Below are 18,015 nucleotides of genomic sequence, written 5' to 3'. Positions count from 1 at the left end.
CGCAGTGGTGCTCTAAATCGGCTTAACACTTATACTACCCTCATCGATTTCGGGCGGGAGAAATCTAGCACCTCGCCATTCACGGCTCTGACCTTTTTCAATTCCCAATTCTGTACAAGTTTATTGAACGTCGCGATGCGATTGTACGAGAGATTGTCCCAGTCTGACAACATGACGCCAGCCGCACTGCCCTCAGCCTGGACATCATGGCCGTAAATCCGTGATGGAAGCGAGTAGCCTGCGCTCTTCCCTTTCGGCAGGCAGTACAGCTCGACGGACGTCAGCGACACAATGCAGCCAAGCGCGGTCGTGCTGGCGACGACACGCATGGAGTGAGGATGCGAGAAGTCGAGCGTCTGTCCATTGTTTGCCTTGACGGCCTTGAGCTGGCTGTTCTCGACGGTCCCGTCAAATTTGGCGAGACGGTTGTACGAGAGATTGTCGTAGTCTGACAGCTGAACGGCCGTGCCTGGATCTGCGCGCACGTATACTTGCTGGTCGTAGATCCAGGACGGCAACGAATACCCCGAGGACTGTCCGACCGTCAGACAGTACGCGTCATTGGTCTTTACGCTCACAATGCAGCCCCGCGGCCCTTCTGTCGACGAGCGCCGGACGTCTGGATACTTGGACTGGATCCAACCGATGTACTTGGAAACGCGGGCACCAGTGGACAGGGTGCCGTGGCCGCCGTTGGTTGTTGCAACGATGGTCGGCCTGTTCTTGCGGATCTGCCACCAAGCCGAGCCACTGTCGCCCGGCGCAACTCGTCCCCAGTTTGCAGACGGTCCGGTCGGTTGGTATGTTGCGCCGATGCCATAATCACTCTCAAAGATTCGATCGATGCGACCGCGCGCGTACAGCCGATGCGTGCCGGTGGCCGTGGCCGGTCCGTACAAACCACTCTGCTGAGTCCCGACGCCCCAGACGCCGTAGCCAACGAAAATCACGTCAAGGCCGTTTTCATCCAGGGCATCGTTCAGAATGGGCCGCTCTAGTGGGCGTCCACTATGGCCCACAATCTGAAGAAGGGTGGGAATCTCGAGTATGGCAATATCCGTCGAGGCGCCACCCATCCCCTCCGGCACTTTGATGCGTTGCGGTGGTACGTACGCGATGCCTCGCCCGCCTGCTATAACACGCCCATCCCACGCCGTGAACTTCCTGTCCACGTACGTCACCTCACCCTTGTAGTCGATGCAATGCGCGGCCGTCAGCACGTAGGTATAATTGTCTTTGTCGCCTAGCCACGTTGCCGTGCAACCGCCAATGTCGCCGACTACCAGCCACGGCGTGTTGAAGCTATATGATTGTAGCACATCGTTGTGCGTCTTGATGCTGTTGGCTATGTCGTTGACATCACCCCCATTAGCCTTGAATGTTGCCTGGTCAATGACAAGGGGATTCGCCGACGATGGCCAAGCTGCAAGCGTCCCGAGCGAGACAATCCAAGAGAGCTTCATATTCGTTGCCAGTAATGGAGCTGACAGTGTAAGCAGAGCACGCTTTTCCCGCGTGGCAAAGGCTTAGGATCAGGTATCAACTTTACGAGCCCGAGGTAACATGCCGTTGCGCGTTGGATCCTGAATTGTAAATGTGCGATTCAGCTAGGTTTTTATAGCAATCTTCACTTCGTCTGAGAGGATGCCACTCTTATGAGAGCATGTTCTTCCAAAGGGAAGAAGGAGTACTATTCCAATAGAGCTGCCGATTCGACACACGCATTCAGGTGCTATACCGACGGCCCCCAACATGGTGCTGCTGCGTACATGCATTATTTCGCCCGCGGGTTCCCGTTGAATATAGGCCCTCAGCTCCTATAGTTGACTGATTATCTTTTCAGCATTGCAAGCATTTTCTATACTAATATATTGAAGACCATAACAAGCGGAGCAATAAGCTGGCCTATATCGCAGAATCAGAACATTCCAGCAAGCCTATACGACAACCTCGTACGGACGCAAATGTAATCAACCCGAGAGCGAGAACAGTCTTGTGTAAGTGGTTCGGCTGTCGGGCGATTTGGGCGAAGACTCTCAGCTGTCTCTCGGAAAGTATTAACAGTGCCAGTCTTGCTGCTATCGCCTTGGAACATTAATCGGCAGGAAAATGGCGCCCCGGAAGCCGTGCCACTTTCTCTACCACCCTAATATGGGAGATGACTGCTCAATAAGTAGATATGCTGCCGAAAAATAACGTCTCGCTCCCTCCCCCCACTTCGGAGGTACGACGACATGAGATGAATGCAGTCTACCCACCAGAGAGCAGATGAACATGTCTAAAACATGAGTAACGGCCCAGGACTAATAACCATCACTGGAATTGACAGGTCCAGGCCACTGCGTCAGAGCCGACTGGGGCTTGGTAGTGCGGTTGGGCACGATCCGAGTTCTGCCTCTGTGTTCGAAAGCTTCGACAAGGCTATGCTGCCTGGGCACGCGCGCATACCGCAGGCAGAAACGTCTCAGGCCTTGCGGAGGATACAAGTTCTCCGGATTGAGGCATTCTTCTGTTCAGCTCATGCAGGTGGTTTTTGATGCAGAGTCTGCGTGTGGGCCAGCCGTCTTAGAGAACAAGACGAGTTCATGCGACATGTGATTGCCAGCCAGCCACGCTATAGATCGAGGTCTGGAACCGATACCACAGTCACGGAGGATTGCCTGAGATTTCAGTCTTGGTTGTGCTTCGCTTGATTTCTCTATGCTTTCATCTTTCTCAGCATGTTCTCTATATTCGTTCTATATGTGAGTAGCGATAATACCATGTAGATGGCTATTACTTCCCGCCGAAAAAGTATAGACATCCTTATGGCGCCACCAAGCCGGTTGTCTGCAAAAAGAGTCATGGGATGAGATGGGAGAAAGGAAAAAATATATGGAGTTTTGCTCGGACATTTTTATATCAGACTCTGCACTCAATTGGGGCTAGGAAATTGTAGCAGTAGAATATGCCGGCTCGAAAAACAGCAAGGAAAAGTACATCGAAACCATCCCCCAGTCAAGGTGAATCTATTACCGTTTCTAATTCAACTCCAGATCATGCTTATCTATAAGACCGCTAGCATACATGTTCCTCACCATTGGGTATACAGCTCGTGCAAAGTTGCTCCTTCTCTCCACCACAAAGCGTGGCGAGATGCCGTTGTCCTTGATGCCGTTTCTCTCCTTCTTGGGAGAAAAAGCATGCAACAGAAACGTACATCTCCAATCATGTGCCCAAGTTGTCAGGGAGTTTGGGGGTTTCTCGTAGTCTTCCGGGTAGGCGGGAAGGCCGCCGTCCTGGTCAAAGTAAATGGCCGAGGGCTCAAAGTGGTTCGCAAATAGTCGTTCGGTGTTGAAGGATCTCCACCCCATGGGGGCAAATGCGGATGGCCTCAACGTGAGCATTGTGCAGGGCTCTTTGGCCAACTCCTTGCCAACCTGGGTCAAAGCCTTGTTGCTGTGCGTCGTCCAGTACCCATCGTATGTCGCGTGCATGCGGTCTCTCCAGAGCTTGATCATGCGCCCTTCCTTTTCTGACATGAACGTGCCACTGTTGATCCACCCATCTGTTTGCTTGCCTGCTATCCCGCTGTAGCCCGAGTCCCTCAGAGGCTTGAGATCCTTGAGGGAATGAACGTCCATATCGATGTAGACGCCACCGAAATCATGCACTGCCTGAACTCGCACAAAGTCGGATTTGTGTTCCATACCTCTCAACCTCACTCCGTTGCCCGCATGTGTGGGAACCGGGACGGTATTGACCACGAGCCCGGGAATCTCAAATACGCGCTTGGCCCATTTGCCTGCCTCGCCACTCTTCGCGCCGCGGACAGCCGTGCTGTTGGCTTCGACGTTGGTGTGGAGGTAGATTGCATCTGGCTGCCAGTGATGCCAAGCTGCATAGACGGAAAGAAAATGGCTGAATTGTAGAGGAAATGTCCCGTCGACGGGGTCAGACAAGACATAGACCAAGTTCAATATATTGGGAATTTCGGCGTGCCTAGTGTCTGCTCTGCAGGAATAGTCGGTGTTTATTTGCGCGGGGCTGCAGCGCGCAGATGTAGGTTGACTCAGTAGAAAGATCCTCACTTCGTGCGGCAGCAGCTGGTATATCGTCACAGCGAGTAGAATGGCAACGAAAAGCCGAGCAACGACAGCTCGACGCCCCGTAAAGATCTGCAATAGAGCGCGGAGAACGGTCGCCACTGAGTTGTATGCATCTTTTCCACCCATATTCGGCTGAGTATGCTTCTAAAATGGGCGGCTCGAATTTACCTCTAGGGCCCTGGTTACTGAGACACTGTGAAGTGTCGAGCTTGCATTCTGCTTTGAAGAGTGGCTTGAGGCACCACGATGATAAGCATTTGGCAGTGCTGAAAGTACAGATGGAACATGACGGCCAAAGTTGAAAGGGGGTATGGTATAGAGAGATCTATCTGCACGTGATGGCCATCTGAATTCGAAGAATGAGTAGCAGAATGCTTTTATGCCGACCGCAATCTATCAGACTCAAGTGCAACGCATTTAGGCCCCTGTAACGGCGATCTATTATAAGCCTAGAAACCGCCCACGTTGGGACAGGGCTGAGGCGTCTAGCGGCGCCACGTGCTAGGCTCTTCCGCATTATTGGACTAGAATATCAGCAAGGCCGCTGTGTCACTCATCACTGTCCCGAGCTCCATTTTCGGGTGCTTGGCAGACCAATTCGTGGATGCGGCGAGCACCCCTTTGCCGGTACCTCCGCGGGCTGTCCACAAGTACCTGATCCGTAGTTATAGTTGTCACTTGTACGTCAAGAGCACCTCTCCAGGGGCCGGGCCTACAGAAAGCAGCTGTCAGAAAGCGTCTATACGCCTTGACAGAAACAAAAAGCCAGTACAGATAGCCTAGCATGCTATAATAAAGTGATGTTTCTTGTAGATTGTTAGAATCTGAACCCTCTGAGGCGCAGCAAAAAGGCAGCGTGGTGACTTGCAAGATGTTTGAGAAGCTCCATATACATAGCCTCGATGTTGAGGGCCGTGACGCTACTGCAGTGGAGGACCTGGCGATCGACGGGTGAGGAGAAAGGCGGCGCTCCGGACCCAATCCTGATACGGAATGTCGCCGGTTCAATGATCAGAGGGTTTGCGGGCTCATCTGGATAATCATACTCTGACAACTCATATTGACGTGCGTTTGAGATAATGAATAGGCAAGAACTGCTTGGTGAAGAGTATTGATAAGTGTGCAAGGTGGATGCCGACGTGGTCCAATTGGTAAACTGCGTCTTGTATCTCAAGATATTATTGCATAATTCTATTAATCATTCTCCAATACTTGAATGTCATGTAAATTGCCACTATTGATCCTTCAGATCGGGCAGCAGTAACACCATAACAGCTGTGTTATAGACCGCCTGGCACATGTGCTGAGGAACATCATGCAGTTGTCAATGTGGCGTTTCAACGACAAATCAGTATCATCCCCAAAATAGGAAAGAATCCTGTTTAATTCGAGATTGAAATTTGCTACTTTATTTCACAGAATTCTCATTGTTGCTGGATCTCGCGTGGTAATAGTCTCGCCGCATCAGATGATGGCATCATTTCCCAGTATAAAAGTCTGCGGACTCCCCCGGCCAATTGCAGGAGTCTTGACCCTTTAACAGCTGACTGGAGATATTTGGTCTCGCTTTCCCATTTGCAGTAACCACAGGGAATTTTCAGCCATGATGTACACCCCTTACACCCCACTGTACAACCGATGTACTGCAAGATCAAATTTGGATATTTTCACTGCTTCGTTCGCGAGCTTCGCGAGGTTGGCTGCAGAAACCCAGCTGCCATACACGACACCTGGCCAAAACTCTCAAAGGTGAACGTTTAAGCGTCCAAAGATGGGCTGACGAGTTACGCGGGTACCTACGCGGGTTACTTGGTGTTTATTGACACAGGCTGTGTGCCCTACTGAGACTGCTCAAACGTCTCAAAATAGGACTAGTCTGTTGGGTAAATTCAGTACGTTGTGAGAGGTGTAAAAGGCTTCTATCTAACAGAATTCCTGCCCCGGCATAAAGTAGTCGCAGTGTGACCGGCCAGGGGGCGGTTTAGAAGGGATCGTTAATGAAGGCGGAGGCTTGAGCACTTGGCAGGCTTGGCACGTTGCCCGGCCCCTAATTGCCACAAACCGAGTTGCTGATAACTTTCTCAGACTATTTCCAATTCATACTGTCTCCGAGCTGAGACTTGTCGCATGCTCGTGGTCAGAGGCACACCTGCAATTGGCAGAGAAATGCTGCGCGCTTGAAGGCCCCAGAGCTCCGCCTGTTCAGGCGTCGGAACTACCCAATTCAGAGGATCATCAGAAACATTTTACGCATGACTAAAAGGCCAAGAATCTGACCGCATGTTGCGCTTGGCCAAACATCTCAGCCGCATCATAAGCTTGTGCTGTCACTCGAATCATCGCCACGAATTGAGTCTTCCGGAGAAAACGAGACTGTAGCTTCCTGTGTTATGTCTCCGAGATACACATGGCTCAGTGCGATGTTGAAGATTATCTAGAACAGGCAGTGGCCGTAAAAATGGTACAATAGATATAAAACTCACGAGTTTCGTCCTGATCGCTTGTAGTGTAGACGGTCGCAATCACTCAATCACATAGTCTTTATACCTACTCAATCACATTCTGAAATCATGAAGCTGCTTTCCATCATCACCATTGGCTCTGCTCTTGCCAGCGCTGCCGTCTTTGAGCTCTACGAGGGCGACAATTGCAGTGGTAAGATGGTCGAGCGCCGTAACGTCTACGACAACACCTGCGCATACACCAAGACCTACCGCTCTGCCAAGATGATCAAGAAGGGCGGTTCCGGTCAGATGCTTTCATTCTACAAGAACAAGGCTTGCGCTGCGCCCCGTCTCCGATGCGTCGAATCCTTCAAGCTGGGCTGCCACGGTGCCGGTGACTACGCCAACGCCATCAGCTCATACACCCACTGCGGTTGATTGCAATCATCTGCAATCATGGATTCAAGTCAGATATTGTATGAATGTCTCTTCCGGTCGGTAAGAATACATCATCTCCTCAATTGGCCAGCACAACTGACTGTTGGCAAGAGCATGTTGAGCACTAAGACATAGACTTCTTTACACGCTGCGGGTACAATATAGATGATAGGATAGAAATCGAAATACACTTCTATTTTGTGTAGTACAACTTTGAAGCGCGTAATTGTCCAATTTTGCTTAAAACATTGTCTTCTACGGCTGTAGCCTTGGTGAGTATACACTAGCTACGCCTGTGGCCAGTTATCATTGGGTAGTTGTCTCCGGTTTGGTTCAGAACTTGATGCACTTGGGTATGACCGACAAGTGTCTCCTCAAGGTTACTCTATAATTGGTCATGGCACGTTAGCTTTGCTGTTGTGTTGTGCTCTCACAACATCAGACGACAATCTTTCGCTAGTTGGTACGTGACTTTAAACGTCCTCTTAACCTCCACAAGGAGAAGTGTATGTCCTACGTCTGACTCGGTTCCTCCAAGTCGGAGTTTGACTCTTGTTTCTTGTCGTACAACGCAACAAAAATCTATTACAACATCCTTCTTTCTTCGTTCCATTTATCATTGACCTGCAGGGTAGCGTTGTTGGTGTCGCTAGCGCAGCAGGTCCCAATTATGTTTCCCAACGAAGGCATTAACTAATTTGCTAGTCGCTGTTTGGTCGCGCCCGTGAGCATCGGGGCCGAGAATCCCGGTGCGCCGCGGGCAGCGACCCGGGGCTGTGGGAGAGCAAGCACAGCACTAGACCTCTTTGCCACACCAGCCTCCCCCTGCGGAGAGCGATCGGCCGAGATCGATAGGCTCAGACTTTGTCCTCCTCTGCAGATGCAACTCTCTCTGGAAGGTGTTTACACATTGGCCGGTGGTGATTCAACAAGTGCCGGTTTCTCCGGTGCCCCTAAACATCGTATGGCGGCCTTTACAAAACCTTGTTCGAGCTGGCGCTACCGTCGCTGCCGAGGTTGGCATTACTTCATGACGAATGAATGCGCAGAAGACATATTCCCTTTTTCGGAAGTATAAATACCATCTCAAGGCTGGTTCACTGTATCGCGTGCTGGTGTACCAGACCAACAGTATACGCCCCCCCCGCCAAATGCATACCGGATCTTTCATCTATTTGGCTGCCGTGGCCGCCGTTGCGGCGATTGACCAAGCTGCCAACTTTATTTTGCCCAAGGAGGCATATCCGGCCTACGGATGCGGCGAAGAATGCCAAAAGGCGATCAACACGGCAGTGCCAGCCGACATCCTCGCTGTCGGGCTCGACTTCGACGGCGACTTTTATGCCACGGCGCGCAACTTTAGCACCGACTTGGAGCCCGGCGAGGTCCTCAAGTTTGAGACCGTCGACGCCAACGACCGCTTCGTGAGCTCCGGCACGAGCCTGTTCCGGTTGCAGTACACGTCGCGCGACCTCGACGGCTCCCTCGTGCCCGCCACGGCGTTCGTGGCCCTTCCCCAGGTCAGCAACCTGCGGTATCAGTCGTCCGACGGCGGCCGCCGGTTTCCCGTCGTCGCATGGGCCCACGGCACCGTCGGCCTGTTCGCCGGCTGCGCGCCGTCCAACGGGCCCAACATGTACGACTACGGCACCTGGCAGCCGCTGGTGCAGCGCGGCTACGCGGTCGTCGCCACCGACTACGCCGGCCTGGGCAGCAACTACACCACCCACAAGTACCTCTCCCACCGGGCGCACGCAAACGACGTGCACTACTCGGTGCAGGCCGCCCGCCGCGTGCTCGGCCACGCCCTGGCGGACGAGTGGATGGCCGCGGGGCACTCGCAGGGCGGCGGCGCCGTGTGGAAGCTGGCCGAGAGCGAGTTTGTCGAGAACGACGGCAGCTATCTGGGGACGGTGGCCATTGCGCCGGCCACCTACGTCGTCGACATGTTCTTTGACAACATTGGCAAGAACATTCCCGAGCTTCTCGGCTACTTTACCTACTTTCCGTTCGCCATCGAGCGCGCCCTGCCGTCCTTCAACGGCAGCTTCGTGGCGCTGGACATGCAGAGGCGGCTGCACCTGGCCGAGCGGATGCAGGTGTGCATCAGCGGCATGTTCGCCATGGTCGTCGGCCTGAACAAGACGCAGATCATTGACGCTGCCGGGCTCGAGCGGGGCCGGACGGAGATGCTCGCCTGGCAGAAGAATAACAGCGCGGCCCAGGGCGATCGGTCGCCGGCGCCCGTCCTGGTGGTCCAGGGCGAGGCCGACACGACGGTCCTGATGAACACGACGCGCGAGGCATGGAAGCGGTCCTGCGACGCCGGTAACCAAGTCCATCTGCGCGTCTACCAGGGCCAGGAGCACTCGGCCACGACGGAGGCGGCTGCGCCGGAGTGGGTGGGCTGGATCGACGAGAGGTTCTACGGCCGCCCATCGCAGTCTGGTCAGAATTGCACCGAAAAGGTGCGAAACCTGTTTGCTGGAAGCGATACCAAGGCGGCGCCGGAGCAGTGAAAGGCACTGGATTTATTCCTTCTTCGATCCCACAGTCTGGGGTTTTCTTGGTGGAGCGGCGACTCGGGCTTGGCGAGATCGGCTTGGCGATGATGACGTCCACTAAATAAATATCCCCTTCTTTGAATAGCTGCTTTAATATCATCTCATCATCTCATCGTATCAACCAATAAAGCCATGTAAATTCACCCATTCATTTTCCTGCCAGCCTCATCGGCGCCGCTGCCGGCCTTCCTCTTTCGGCTGGCCGCGAACCGATTATTTCCGCGGGGATGCCGGGCGCCGCCCGTAGTAATAAACTAATGACGTAAAGGGGCGCGAAAGAACGAACCAACGTAAAAAACCGGATTAGCTATTCCGCTTCGGGCATGGGAATCAGGATCGGATAACTATGGGAAAAGCTTTTGACGGCTACACACCAACCAGTTCGCTCAAAGTTTCGGTGCATCACGCGGCGCGCCGTCCTTGCCATCACTAATGCCGTCACTCACTTGAACAGCTTGGGACTCGTAAAAGCAATCACCTCTGTTCAAGAAAATGGGGGATGGACCGTTGCCAGAGTGGGATGCGCATCATGGCAACCCATACTCGTGGTCGAATGGGAAGAAATGGACCGTCATGTGGACAGCCTGCATCGTCACCTTCATAGTCGGTCTCAACGCCACGTCCATCACCACGGCCTCGGACGTCATTTCCGCCGAGTTCGACCTCGGCAACAGCAGCGTCGAATACAACTTTTTCGCCGTCACGGCCTGGAATGCCGCGGCCGCGCTTGTCCCGCTGGTGACGCTGCCGCTGATGGACACGTATGGCGTGCGATGGGGATACATGGTAAAGGCTCTCTCCTCCTCCTTACATGATGAACAACCGACAATGACCAGAATCGCGCCATCTAACGGGGGTCTTCGTTAGACATGCTATGTCTTGTTCACGATATTTCTCATACCGCAAGCATTGGCGCACAACTTTGCCACGCTCGTCGTCTGTCGCGCCGTAGCCGGTGCCGTCGGCGGCACGCTCCAGAATGCCGCCGACGGCATCGCCGCCAACCTCTTCCTGCACAACCACGAGCGGGTGCTGCCGCTGACCGGCTACGTCTTCTCCCTGGTGTTTGGCGTCACCATGGGACCCGTCCTGGGCGCCGTGGTTGAGCCTCTCGACTGGCGCTGGTGAGGCCTCTCTCTCTGCCCGTCCCCAAACCGAGATAAGTTTGCATCATCCATTCATGCTGACACAAAAACGGCGAAAACAGGATATTCTGGATTCAGCTCATTCTATGCGGCGCGCTGTTGCCTGCTGTTTTGGTATTTGTGAAGGAAACGCGAGGATCCGTCCTCTACCCCAAATACTTTCCCGACGACGTCGACAACGCCGAGGAGCCAGGCGGCAGCAACAAGGCGCTGGAAGAGCTGTATTCCACCACAACCCGCTCCGCGATCCTTCTCACCACCGAACTCACCGTTTCCCTCTTTACGCTGTGGTCCTCCTTCGCCTTTGGCCTGGTCTTCATCTCCACGCAGTCGATCCCGCTCGTATTCGGAGCTGCCTTTGGCTGGGGGGCGTACCAAAGCGGCCTCGTTCAGAGTGCCATTGGCATCGGTCAGATTCTCGGTTTTGGCGCGTGCCTGTTCCAGCGGCACCTCTACATTCAGAGCGCCCATCGGAATGGTGAGAAACCAGGTGTTCCCATACCCGAAGCCATCCTGCATCTGTCCATCCCAACAACGCCTGTAGCCTTGGCTGGCGGTTTGTTCATGTACGGATGGAGCATATACCAGCCGCACTGGATCGTGACCGCCGTTGGGCTGGCGCTCGTCGGTTTTGCCAGCATGGTCATTATCAATTCCGCAAGCATCTACATCACAGACTCCTACTCTACCTTTGCCGCCAGCGCCATTGCTGCAGTCGCATTTGGCGAGAACGTATTTGCCGCCTTCTTGCCATTGGCTGCCAAACCCATGTATGAAAGGCTGGGCCATGATTGGGCTAGCAGCCTACTCGGATTTGTTGGGCTTTTACTTACTCTCGCTCCCCTTTTGCTACTTTGCAATGGCAAGAAGATTCGCAGTAAAAGCACATTCAATCAATAGATGGTAGGCACAGATGCAAAGTATTTTAACAATGTGACATGGACTACCATGGCCATGAATGTAAATAAAAATATCTAAACGAAGTATTTTGCATAGGCTAGAGCCTTGCCAATGTCAACTCTATAAGTATATAAACATGACAAATTGAAATAAGAAATGAAAGTGATCGAATCGGTATATGTAACAACATCTTAATTATTTGGTCGCCTTTTCCGTTACCTTTTGGGTCTCCTCGGTCACCTCAGGGGCTTCGCCCTTCTTGGATTCCTCCTTCTTATTCTTCAAACTGTTCTTCTTTGGCACGCGCGCTAGCCAGTAGATGAACAAAGCAGCAAAGATGTTGAAAATGACGTAAACCCAAAGAATTCCAAAGTTGCGCCATCTATCCTTGTAGTAACTGTTGACGCCAGCGAGATATGTGTTCGTGCTTGAAATGGTGCAGAATTGGCAGTCCTGCGTCGCATTCTCGTTGAGCACCTTTCCGCCCACCTTGTCAATGTAAGCCCCAAGGTACTCAATGCAAGTGCCTCCGAGAGGTTGCAGAGTAACGATTTCATTGTCGGCGCAGACGACATCCGTATTGGCCACGGCAACAGCTAACATGCCCGATATCATGTACCGGAATGGTGAAACTGTAAGCATCCAATGCCAGAAACCGGGAAGACTGTTTTCGTTGGCTAGAACACCACAGAAAATAAGACAAAGTGTGAACATGAGATTGGCAATGTTACCGCCTGCTTCAGCCGTTTCAAAGCCGGCAATGATGAACGTGGAAAAGGTGCCGGTGAAGAGAAGGAACATGAGTAAATAGAGAAACATAAGAGCGCCACGCTCCGTAACGTCGCCGGTGGGTTCGGCGTTGCGGTAAAGGCCGACTGGGTAGTACCAGGCAAAGTACATGATGACTGCCATGAGAGAGTTCCAAGGGAGCTCCACGATAATTTGAGCAAGCATGAAGACCTTCCAGGAATAGACCTTGGAGGGCCGCTCACGAACTTCATAGAGCGACCGCTGGATAACGAATTGCGGCATAGACTGTTGGACAATTTGACCAAAGACGGTCAGCAGCTGGAAAATGGCAAACATTTGATTCTGCAGGCCTTGCACACTGTTGGGGGCCCGGAAGAAGACAAATCCGACGAAAAGGGCCACGAGCGTGCAAAGCGCAGTCTTGGAATAGATGTAGACGGGCATACGCCAATACTGCTGGAACACGCGGTGGAGGCACTCTTTCAGTTGAACCGAGTAGGGCGCGGCGAATTCGCGGTAGCTGTTGGGGTCTTGGTTGATTGCCGACGCTTCAATGACAGATTCAGGTTCCTGCAGCTTTTCGGTCTTGATGTTTTCCAGTTCTTGTTGCACTTCTCTGTATTCGGGACTGTCGCGCCAGGTCTGGAACCAATCGAGATCAGTGTGCGAACCGGGCGCAGCGCCAATCACCTCGAGCATCCATTCTGCCGGGTTTGCTGCTTCAGGGCATTCCTTTTTGCTGTAGCGCGTGAAGTAGTCGGTCATGGTCTTTGAGTTTTCACCAATCTCGCCAAAGTAAACGGTCTTGCCACCTTTGGCAAGGAACAGAAGACGATCAAAACGCTGGAAGAGCATAGCGGACGGCTGGTGAATGGTACACAGGATAGCTTGACCAGCCTTGGTAAGCTTCTCAAGCAGATCCAAGATAGCCCATGACGTTTGTGAATCAAGACCAGAGGTGGGTTCGTCGACGAAGAGCAGTAGCGGGGGCTTGGCAGCGAGTTCAACACCGATCGTCAGGCGTTTTCGCTGCTCGACGTTCAGGCCTTCACCGGGGACGCCAACTACTGCGTCCGCATACTCGTCCATTTCCAGAAGTTTAATAACCTCATTAACATACGCCACCTTCTCAGCTCTAGGAACGTGAGCAGGCTGCCGAAGAACAGCGGAGAAGACGAGAGCTTCTCGGACCGTTGTTGTCTGGAGGTGAAGATCTTGTTGCTGTACGTAACCTGTTTTGCGCTGGAAAGAAGTATCGCGAGGTCGGCCATCGACGAACATCTCGCCAGTCAGAACACCAACGTTGACACGGTCAGCTAAGCAGTCTAGGAGCGTTGTCTTGCCTGCACCGGAAACTCCCATCAACGCAGTCAAGGTGCCGGGCTTGACCCAACCATCGACATGATCCAGAATTCGGCGGGTTTCACTCTTGATCTTGACATCATAGCAGACATCGTGCCATTGGAAGACAGAAGTCTGTTCCTGGAGCAGGCCACCATCCTGGCCCCGGCTCCGCTCGGCCGTAACGACAGGGCCAATATTTGCCATGGCGGCTTCAGGATCACGCTTCTTCTCGGCGCTATCAGTTGCGACCGACTTGTGACCTCTTCGGTAAACGAGAACCTCGCCTTTTGACTTCTTTTCGGAGACAAATTCGGCAGCAACCATATAGCAGGTAAGGAAGAAGATGATGAACGCAATGACGATGCCAAAATTGCGCCATCGGTGCCCCCACTGATAACCAAAAGCCATTTGAGCATAAACATCACCATTGACACTTTCACGGCCCTGTACAGCGCCAATAGTGCTGCAGACGCGATGGTTTCCAGTGATGTTCTCATAACCGGCAACGCTGGGATTGGGCACAAAATCAGTACATGGGAATTCCTGGCCGTGGAATTCGTTGACAAGAAGCGCCTCGAAAGCATAGGCCAGCGGGTTGATGTAGCCAATCCACCGACACCATCCGAGCATGTATCTTGTTGGCAGCACGAAGCCGGTAAAGATGACTAGTGCGAGGATCAGAATCGCGGCAGGAACAAGAGCTTGGAATAGCGTTCGAGTAGCGGAACCAATAGTCCGAAAGATCATAGACATGACAAGAACAGTGGCATATGAGATTAGCAGGAAGAAGAAGAAGTGGCCTGGCTCGCGCCGGAGGTTCGTCATGAAGTAGATGACCAAGTTAAAGATGACACCATTGACGATTTTATACGGTAAGTCGCAAAGCATAGAGGAGATGGCTTCGGCAGATGGGTGATAGAAAGCGTATCGGGAATGTTTCTCAACGATGGGACGTTGGGCATAGAGTGTCAGAATCTCCAATGCACTGGCGAAGGCATTCATTAGACAAGCGAAAAAGAGAAGCGAACCACGTTGGAAGAAACTGGAAGAATTCTTCTGGAGGTTGAAAAAGACGGAGCCGATGATGAGAGCCATGATGAAGTTGCCGACCAACATGCCAACGGTCAGACTTGGGTCGCCGGTGAGGCGCTTCCAGCCGCGCCAGAGACAAAGCTGGATTTGCTGAGTGTACGATAGAGTAAACGGAGATGCCTTGCGCTGGCCCTTTGCCTGCTGAGCCTGCTTGTGAGCACGGAAAGTCTCGGCATCAGGACCGTCAATCGGATGCGTCGTTTTATACTCTTCAATCTCAGCCTGCAGAGCCTTGTAATTGGCACTATTCTTCCAAGCAGTGGCGAACTCGTCAGGTGTGCGGGGTGTGCGTCCTTCAAAGCCTGGCCGAATAATTCGCTCCAGTGGAGAGGTCATGGATGTCAAGAAGTCGGGCGTAGTCTGGCGGGCAGGACACTCGAAGCCCAGATCAATAAAGTACTGTCTTGCTTCGTTGGCGTGTCCAAAGAATATCTGGCGGCCCTCGTAGAGCACAATGGCCTTGTCGAAAAGGTCGTATGCGGTCTGGGGCGATTGATAGATGGAGACGCAGGCTGTGCTGCTGAAGAGTTCGGTCTGCAAGCGAAGCGTTTTGCAGAACTCAATGGCGTTGGCCGAATCTAGACCACGAGTCGAGTTATCCCAACACTGAAGGGGCGCGCCGGACAAGGCGGCCTCGGCAATGGTCACACGCTTGCGTTCGCCGCCAGAAACACCGCGAACATATTCGTTGCCGACTTTGGTGTTGACAGTATGAGAGATGCCAAACATAGCCATGACGACCTCACGAAGATGGTTTGCAAACTCATTTCTGTTTAGGCCTTGAGGCAGCTGGCGCGGCTGACGAGCGCGGGCGGCGAAGGTAAGGGTATCACCAACCGACAGTTGGGGGAAATGGACATCGACTTCGGCAGTGTAAATGGCTTCTCCGCGATGGTTTTTATACATCTCCTTTGCTCCGATACCTGCGTAGAGAATACATCATTAGTCTTGCTGTTTTACTTTTCGCTGTGGGCATGCTCATCTGCGACAATGTCGCACCGCCCCATGGCCAACCCGTCGTGGGGCACTTGTTACGGCCCCCAGAGTCTCACTTTGATCTAGAACACGATGGAGAGAACAAGGGCTGCCTAGTTGTCGGGCACGATTGCGCAGATGGACGGAATCCGGCAAACTCACCTTGATAGTTGAGGTAGGAATCGTCATTCAAATAGATGCCATTCATCTCACCAGAGATGGTTTTCAGCAAGGTGGAACATCCAGAACCAGGCGGGCCAAGAACGACTAGCATCTCGCCGCGGCGAACGATGCCGTCAAAGCTGCGGAGAATATCGATGCGCTGCTTATTGTTGGTGACGAGGTTGCGGACACTGCCCATCGCGGAAAGCCAAACGTTGGCGACGTCCTTTTGGTAGTCCGCAGCCGTACCGAAACCATGGACGTTGAGGTTCTGAAAGCACACGCCAGCTGTCCGGAAGGCAGAACCTTCCTGCGACACAAGCTCGACGATGGCTTTGGCCCACTCGCGCCCGGAGAAGTTGGGCGAGCTCGGATTCAGAGGCGAGTCGGCGCCGGCCAGGAAAGGGTTGCCGCCGGGCGCGCCCGAGGCACGGGAATAGCTTCGCGCGAGGGTTTCGACGACGGAGGCGCGACGAGTCATTTCGGTGGCGTCATCGTGTTCAGCCTTGCCGACAGTCTCGGCGGGGGAGCTGCCGTCATGCGCCTCGTCCTCGGTGGAAATGTCGTGATTCTCGACGTCGTCGGGGTTGTAATGGGGGCTAGTATTCGGAACACCATATCTTGCAGCGGTGGCGTCGTTGCTGCCCGTCATTCCATAAGCAATAGACATGATGGGCTATATTGGTTCAGGCGCGCAAAAGCGCGGTTGACTGAAGAAGTAGTGTCTCGGATTTGTGGCAGGAGCACCGCTGCGCGGTGGTAAGAAGAAGGTCGCAATAAGTCCAAGCAGCAGCGTGGCCGCAATGGCATCGGGTTCTCTCCGAATGAAAAGGCTAGCCAGCCACAAAGAGATACCACCAGGGTCCGGACAGGGCAATGACAGGAAACAAGGAAGAAGAATATTGCTAGCTCATGACAGCCGGCGAGCACAAGTTTATTTAAGTTGACCAGCACACGAAACGCAGGGTCAGCACGAGTGGATCGATGCCGACCAAATTATGGTCAAAAGAAAACAAGTCCGAGATGCGGGATAGGCGGGGTTTCGGACCATTATGGTGGGCGAGGATGAGGGCGCAACAATAGCACGGCAACAAGGTAACTAGCAGGCACCGCCAGCACGCGAGCCTTGGATTTCTCAGGGTTGATACTTTCTTGGTCCGTATTAGCTCCCAGGCTAGACAAAGCACATGGGACAGGATGGCGGGTCCCGCCATCGACAACGAGTCCAGGCTGCGCGACCAGTTACGTTGGAGGAAGGAATAGAGGTTGGTGGGTGAGGCTGCCGAGCTGGTTGGCTGTCTTCCGACTGTGCTGGGGCCGCTAGCTAGTTACTAGATAATCAGGTCCGCTGCGAAATGCCCATTGCTATCAACAGTATACAAGGTTTCGGAACATCCGGTAGCCAAAACTCTGCTTCACTATCTTGTTGGCCAGCAACGGCTAGCGGATCAGCGCCCGCAAAGTCTTTGTAGACACATGGCAACCGCATACAATCAAAGCGGACAAGTATAGTGTTATGAGAAGAATGAATCATTCTGCGGACTTGAATGGGTGTGGAGATGTCGGGGCGACTAATATGACACGGCCCCGACAAAAGTCCAAAATTGCTCGCCCGCGCAGACCTTGCAACCCGAGCCTACCAGGGCGGGGGCAGCCAAGTATGGTGGCTGTTTTTGGCATTTTCACGGGCAAACAGTTTCCGGACCCTTGTTAACTAGTTGGGGGTACGCGTATAGAGCGCAGCCGTATCAAGCCACCCATGTCCATGTAGGCCAGCCCTGTACGAGGAGACAGAGTCTGACGGCTGCGCGTAACCTGCTCATGTTGACTTGACTTGGTTATCAGTCGACGCTGATGAGCTTCGGATTCCCATTCTGGTTGACAGAGGTCACCCATACAGGTGCCAGGGACCAAGATCCAGTGAATTTGCCAGTGGAATGCAGCCATGTACCTTACGCCAAGACCCAGTCAGGCTGTCTGTCAGCCTTTTGTCTCACTGACTCAGCGACGTCACAGCCTAAATATAGGGCACTTTATCATCTGTAGAGATCACAAGCAAATGACATGACTTGCTGATGCCCTCATTGGCACGGGGCTTTTGATATAGATCGGA

At 53.1% G+C, this 18,015-nt stretch overlaps 6 protein-coding genes across 6 annotated transcripts; 3 read left to right on the top strand and 3 right to left on the bottom strand.

Moving 5' to 3' along the window:
* Positions 1 to 29: 29 nt before the first annotated feature.
* V2A60_001354 (uncharacterized protein) lies at positions 30 to 1,463 on the bottom strand (the record flags this gene model as incomplete). The annotated part of the gene is made up of 1 exon (XM_083252715.1): positions 30 to 1,463. One exon carries the CDS (start codon positions 1,461 to 1,463, stop codon positions 30 to 32), a length of 1,434 nt encoding a protein of 477 aa, XP_083108841.1.
* Positions 1,464 to 3,020: 1,557 nt separating this feature from the next.
* Positions 3,021 to 4,214, bottom strand: V2A60_001353 (uncharacterized protein; the record flags this gene model as incomplete). The annotated part of the gene is made up of 1 exon (XM_083252714.1): positions 3,021 to 4,214. The coding sequence occupies one exon, from the start codon at positions 4,212 to 4,214 to the stop codon at positions 3,021 to 3,023; it is 1,194 nt and encodes a 397-aa protein (XP_083108840.1).
* A 2,444-nt stretch (positions 4,215 to 6,658) lies between these two features.
* On the top strand, positions 6,659 to 6,970 carry V2A60_001352 (uncharacterized protein; the record flags this gene model as incomplete). The annotated part of the gene is made up of 1 exon (XM_083252713.1): positions 6,659 to 6,970. The coding sequence occupies one exon, from the start codon at positions 6,659 to 6,661 to the stop codon at positions 6,968 to 6,970; it is 312 nt and encodes a 103-aa protein (XP_083108839.1).
* A 1,151-nt stretch (positions 6,971 to 8,121) lies between these two features.
* On the top strand, positions 8,122 to 9,489 carry V2A60_001351 (alpha/beta hydrolase family protein; the record flags this gene model as incomplete). Its single annotated transcript, XM_083252712.1, has 1 exon — positions 8,122 to 9,489. The coding sequence occupies one exon, from the start codon at positions 8,122 to 8,124 to the stop codon at positions 9,487 to 9,489; it is 1,368 nt and encodes a 455-aa protein (XP_083108838.1).
* Positions 9,490 to 10,026: 537 nt separating this feature from the next.
* Positions 10,027 to 11,579, top strand: V2A60_001350 (major facilitator superfamily domain-containing protein; the record flags this gene model as incomplete). Its single annotated transcript, XM_083252711.1, has 3 exons — positions 10,027 to 10,320; positions 10,402 to 10,658; positions 10,742 to 11,579. 3 exons carry the CDS (start codon positions 10,027 to 10,029, stop codon positions 11,577 to 11,579), a joined length of 1,389 nt encoding a protein of 462 aa, XP_083108837.1.
* Positions 11,580 to 11,774: 195 nt separating this feature from the next.
* V2A60_001349 (ABC-2 type transporter-domain-containing protein) lies at positions 11,775 to 16,572 on the bottom strand (the record flags this gene model as incomplete). Its single annotated transcript, XM_083252710.1, has 2 exons — positions 11,775 to 15,688; positions 15,903 to 16,572. The coding sequence occupies 2 exons, from the start codon at positions 16,570 to 16,572 to the stop codon at positions 11,775 to 11,777; spliced, it is 4,584 nt and encodes a 1,527-aa protein (XP_083108836.1).
* Between the last annotated feature and the right edge of the window lie 1,443 nt (positions 16,573 to 18,015).

Source organism: Cordyceps javanica, chromosome 1 (assembly GCF_051103115.1).
Source record: "Cordyceps javanica chromosome 1, complete sequence".
Classification (NCBI taxonomy): Eukaryota; Fungi; Ascomycota; class Sordariomycetes; order Hypocreales; family Cordycipitaceae; genus Cordyceps; species Cordyceps javanica.
The sequence above is the reverse complement of the archived record's forward strand: the minus strand, read 5'-3'. Positions and strand labels throughout refer to the sequence as shown.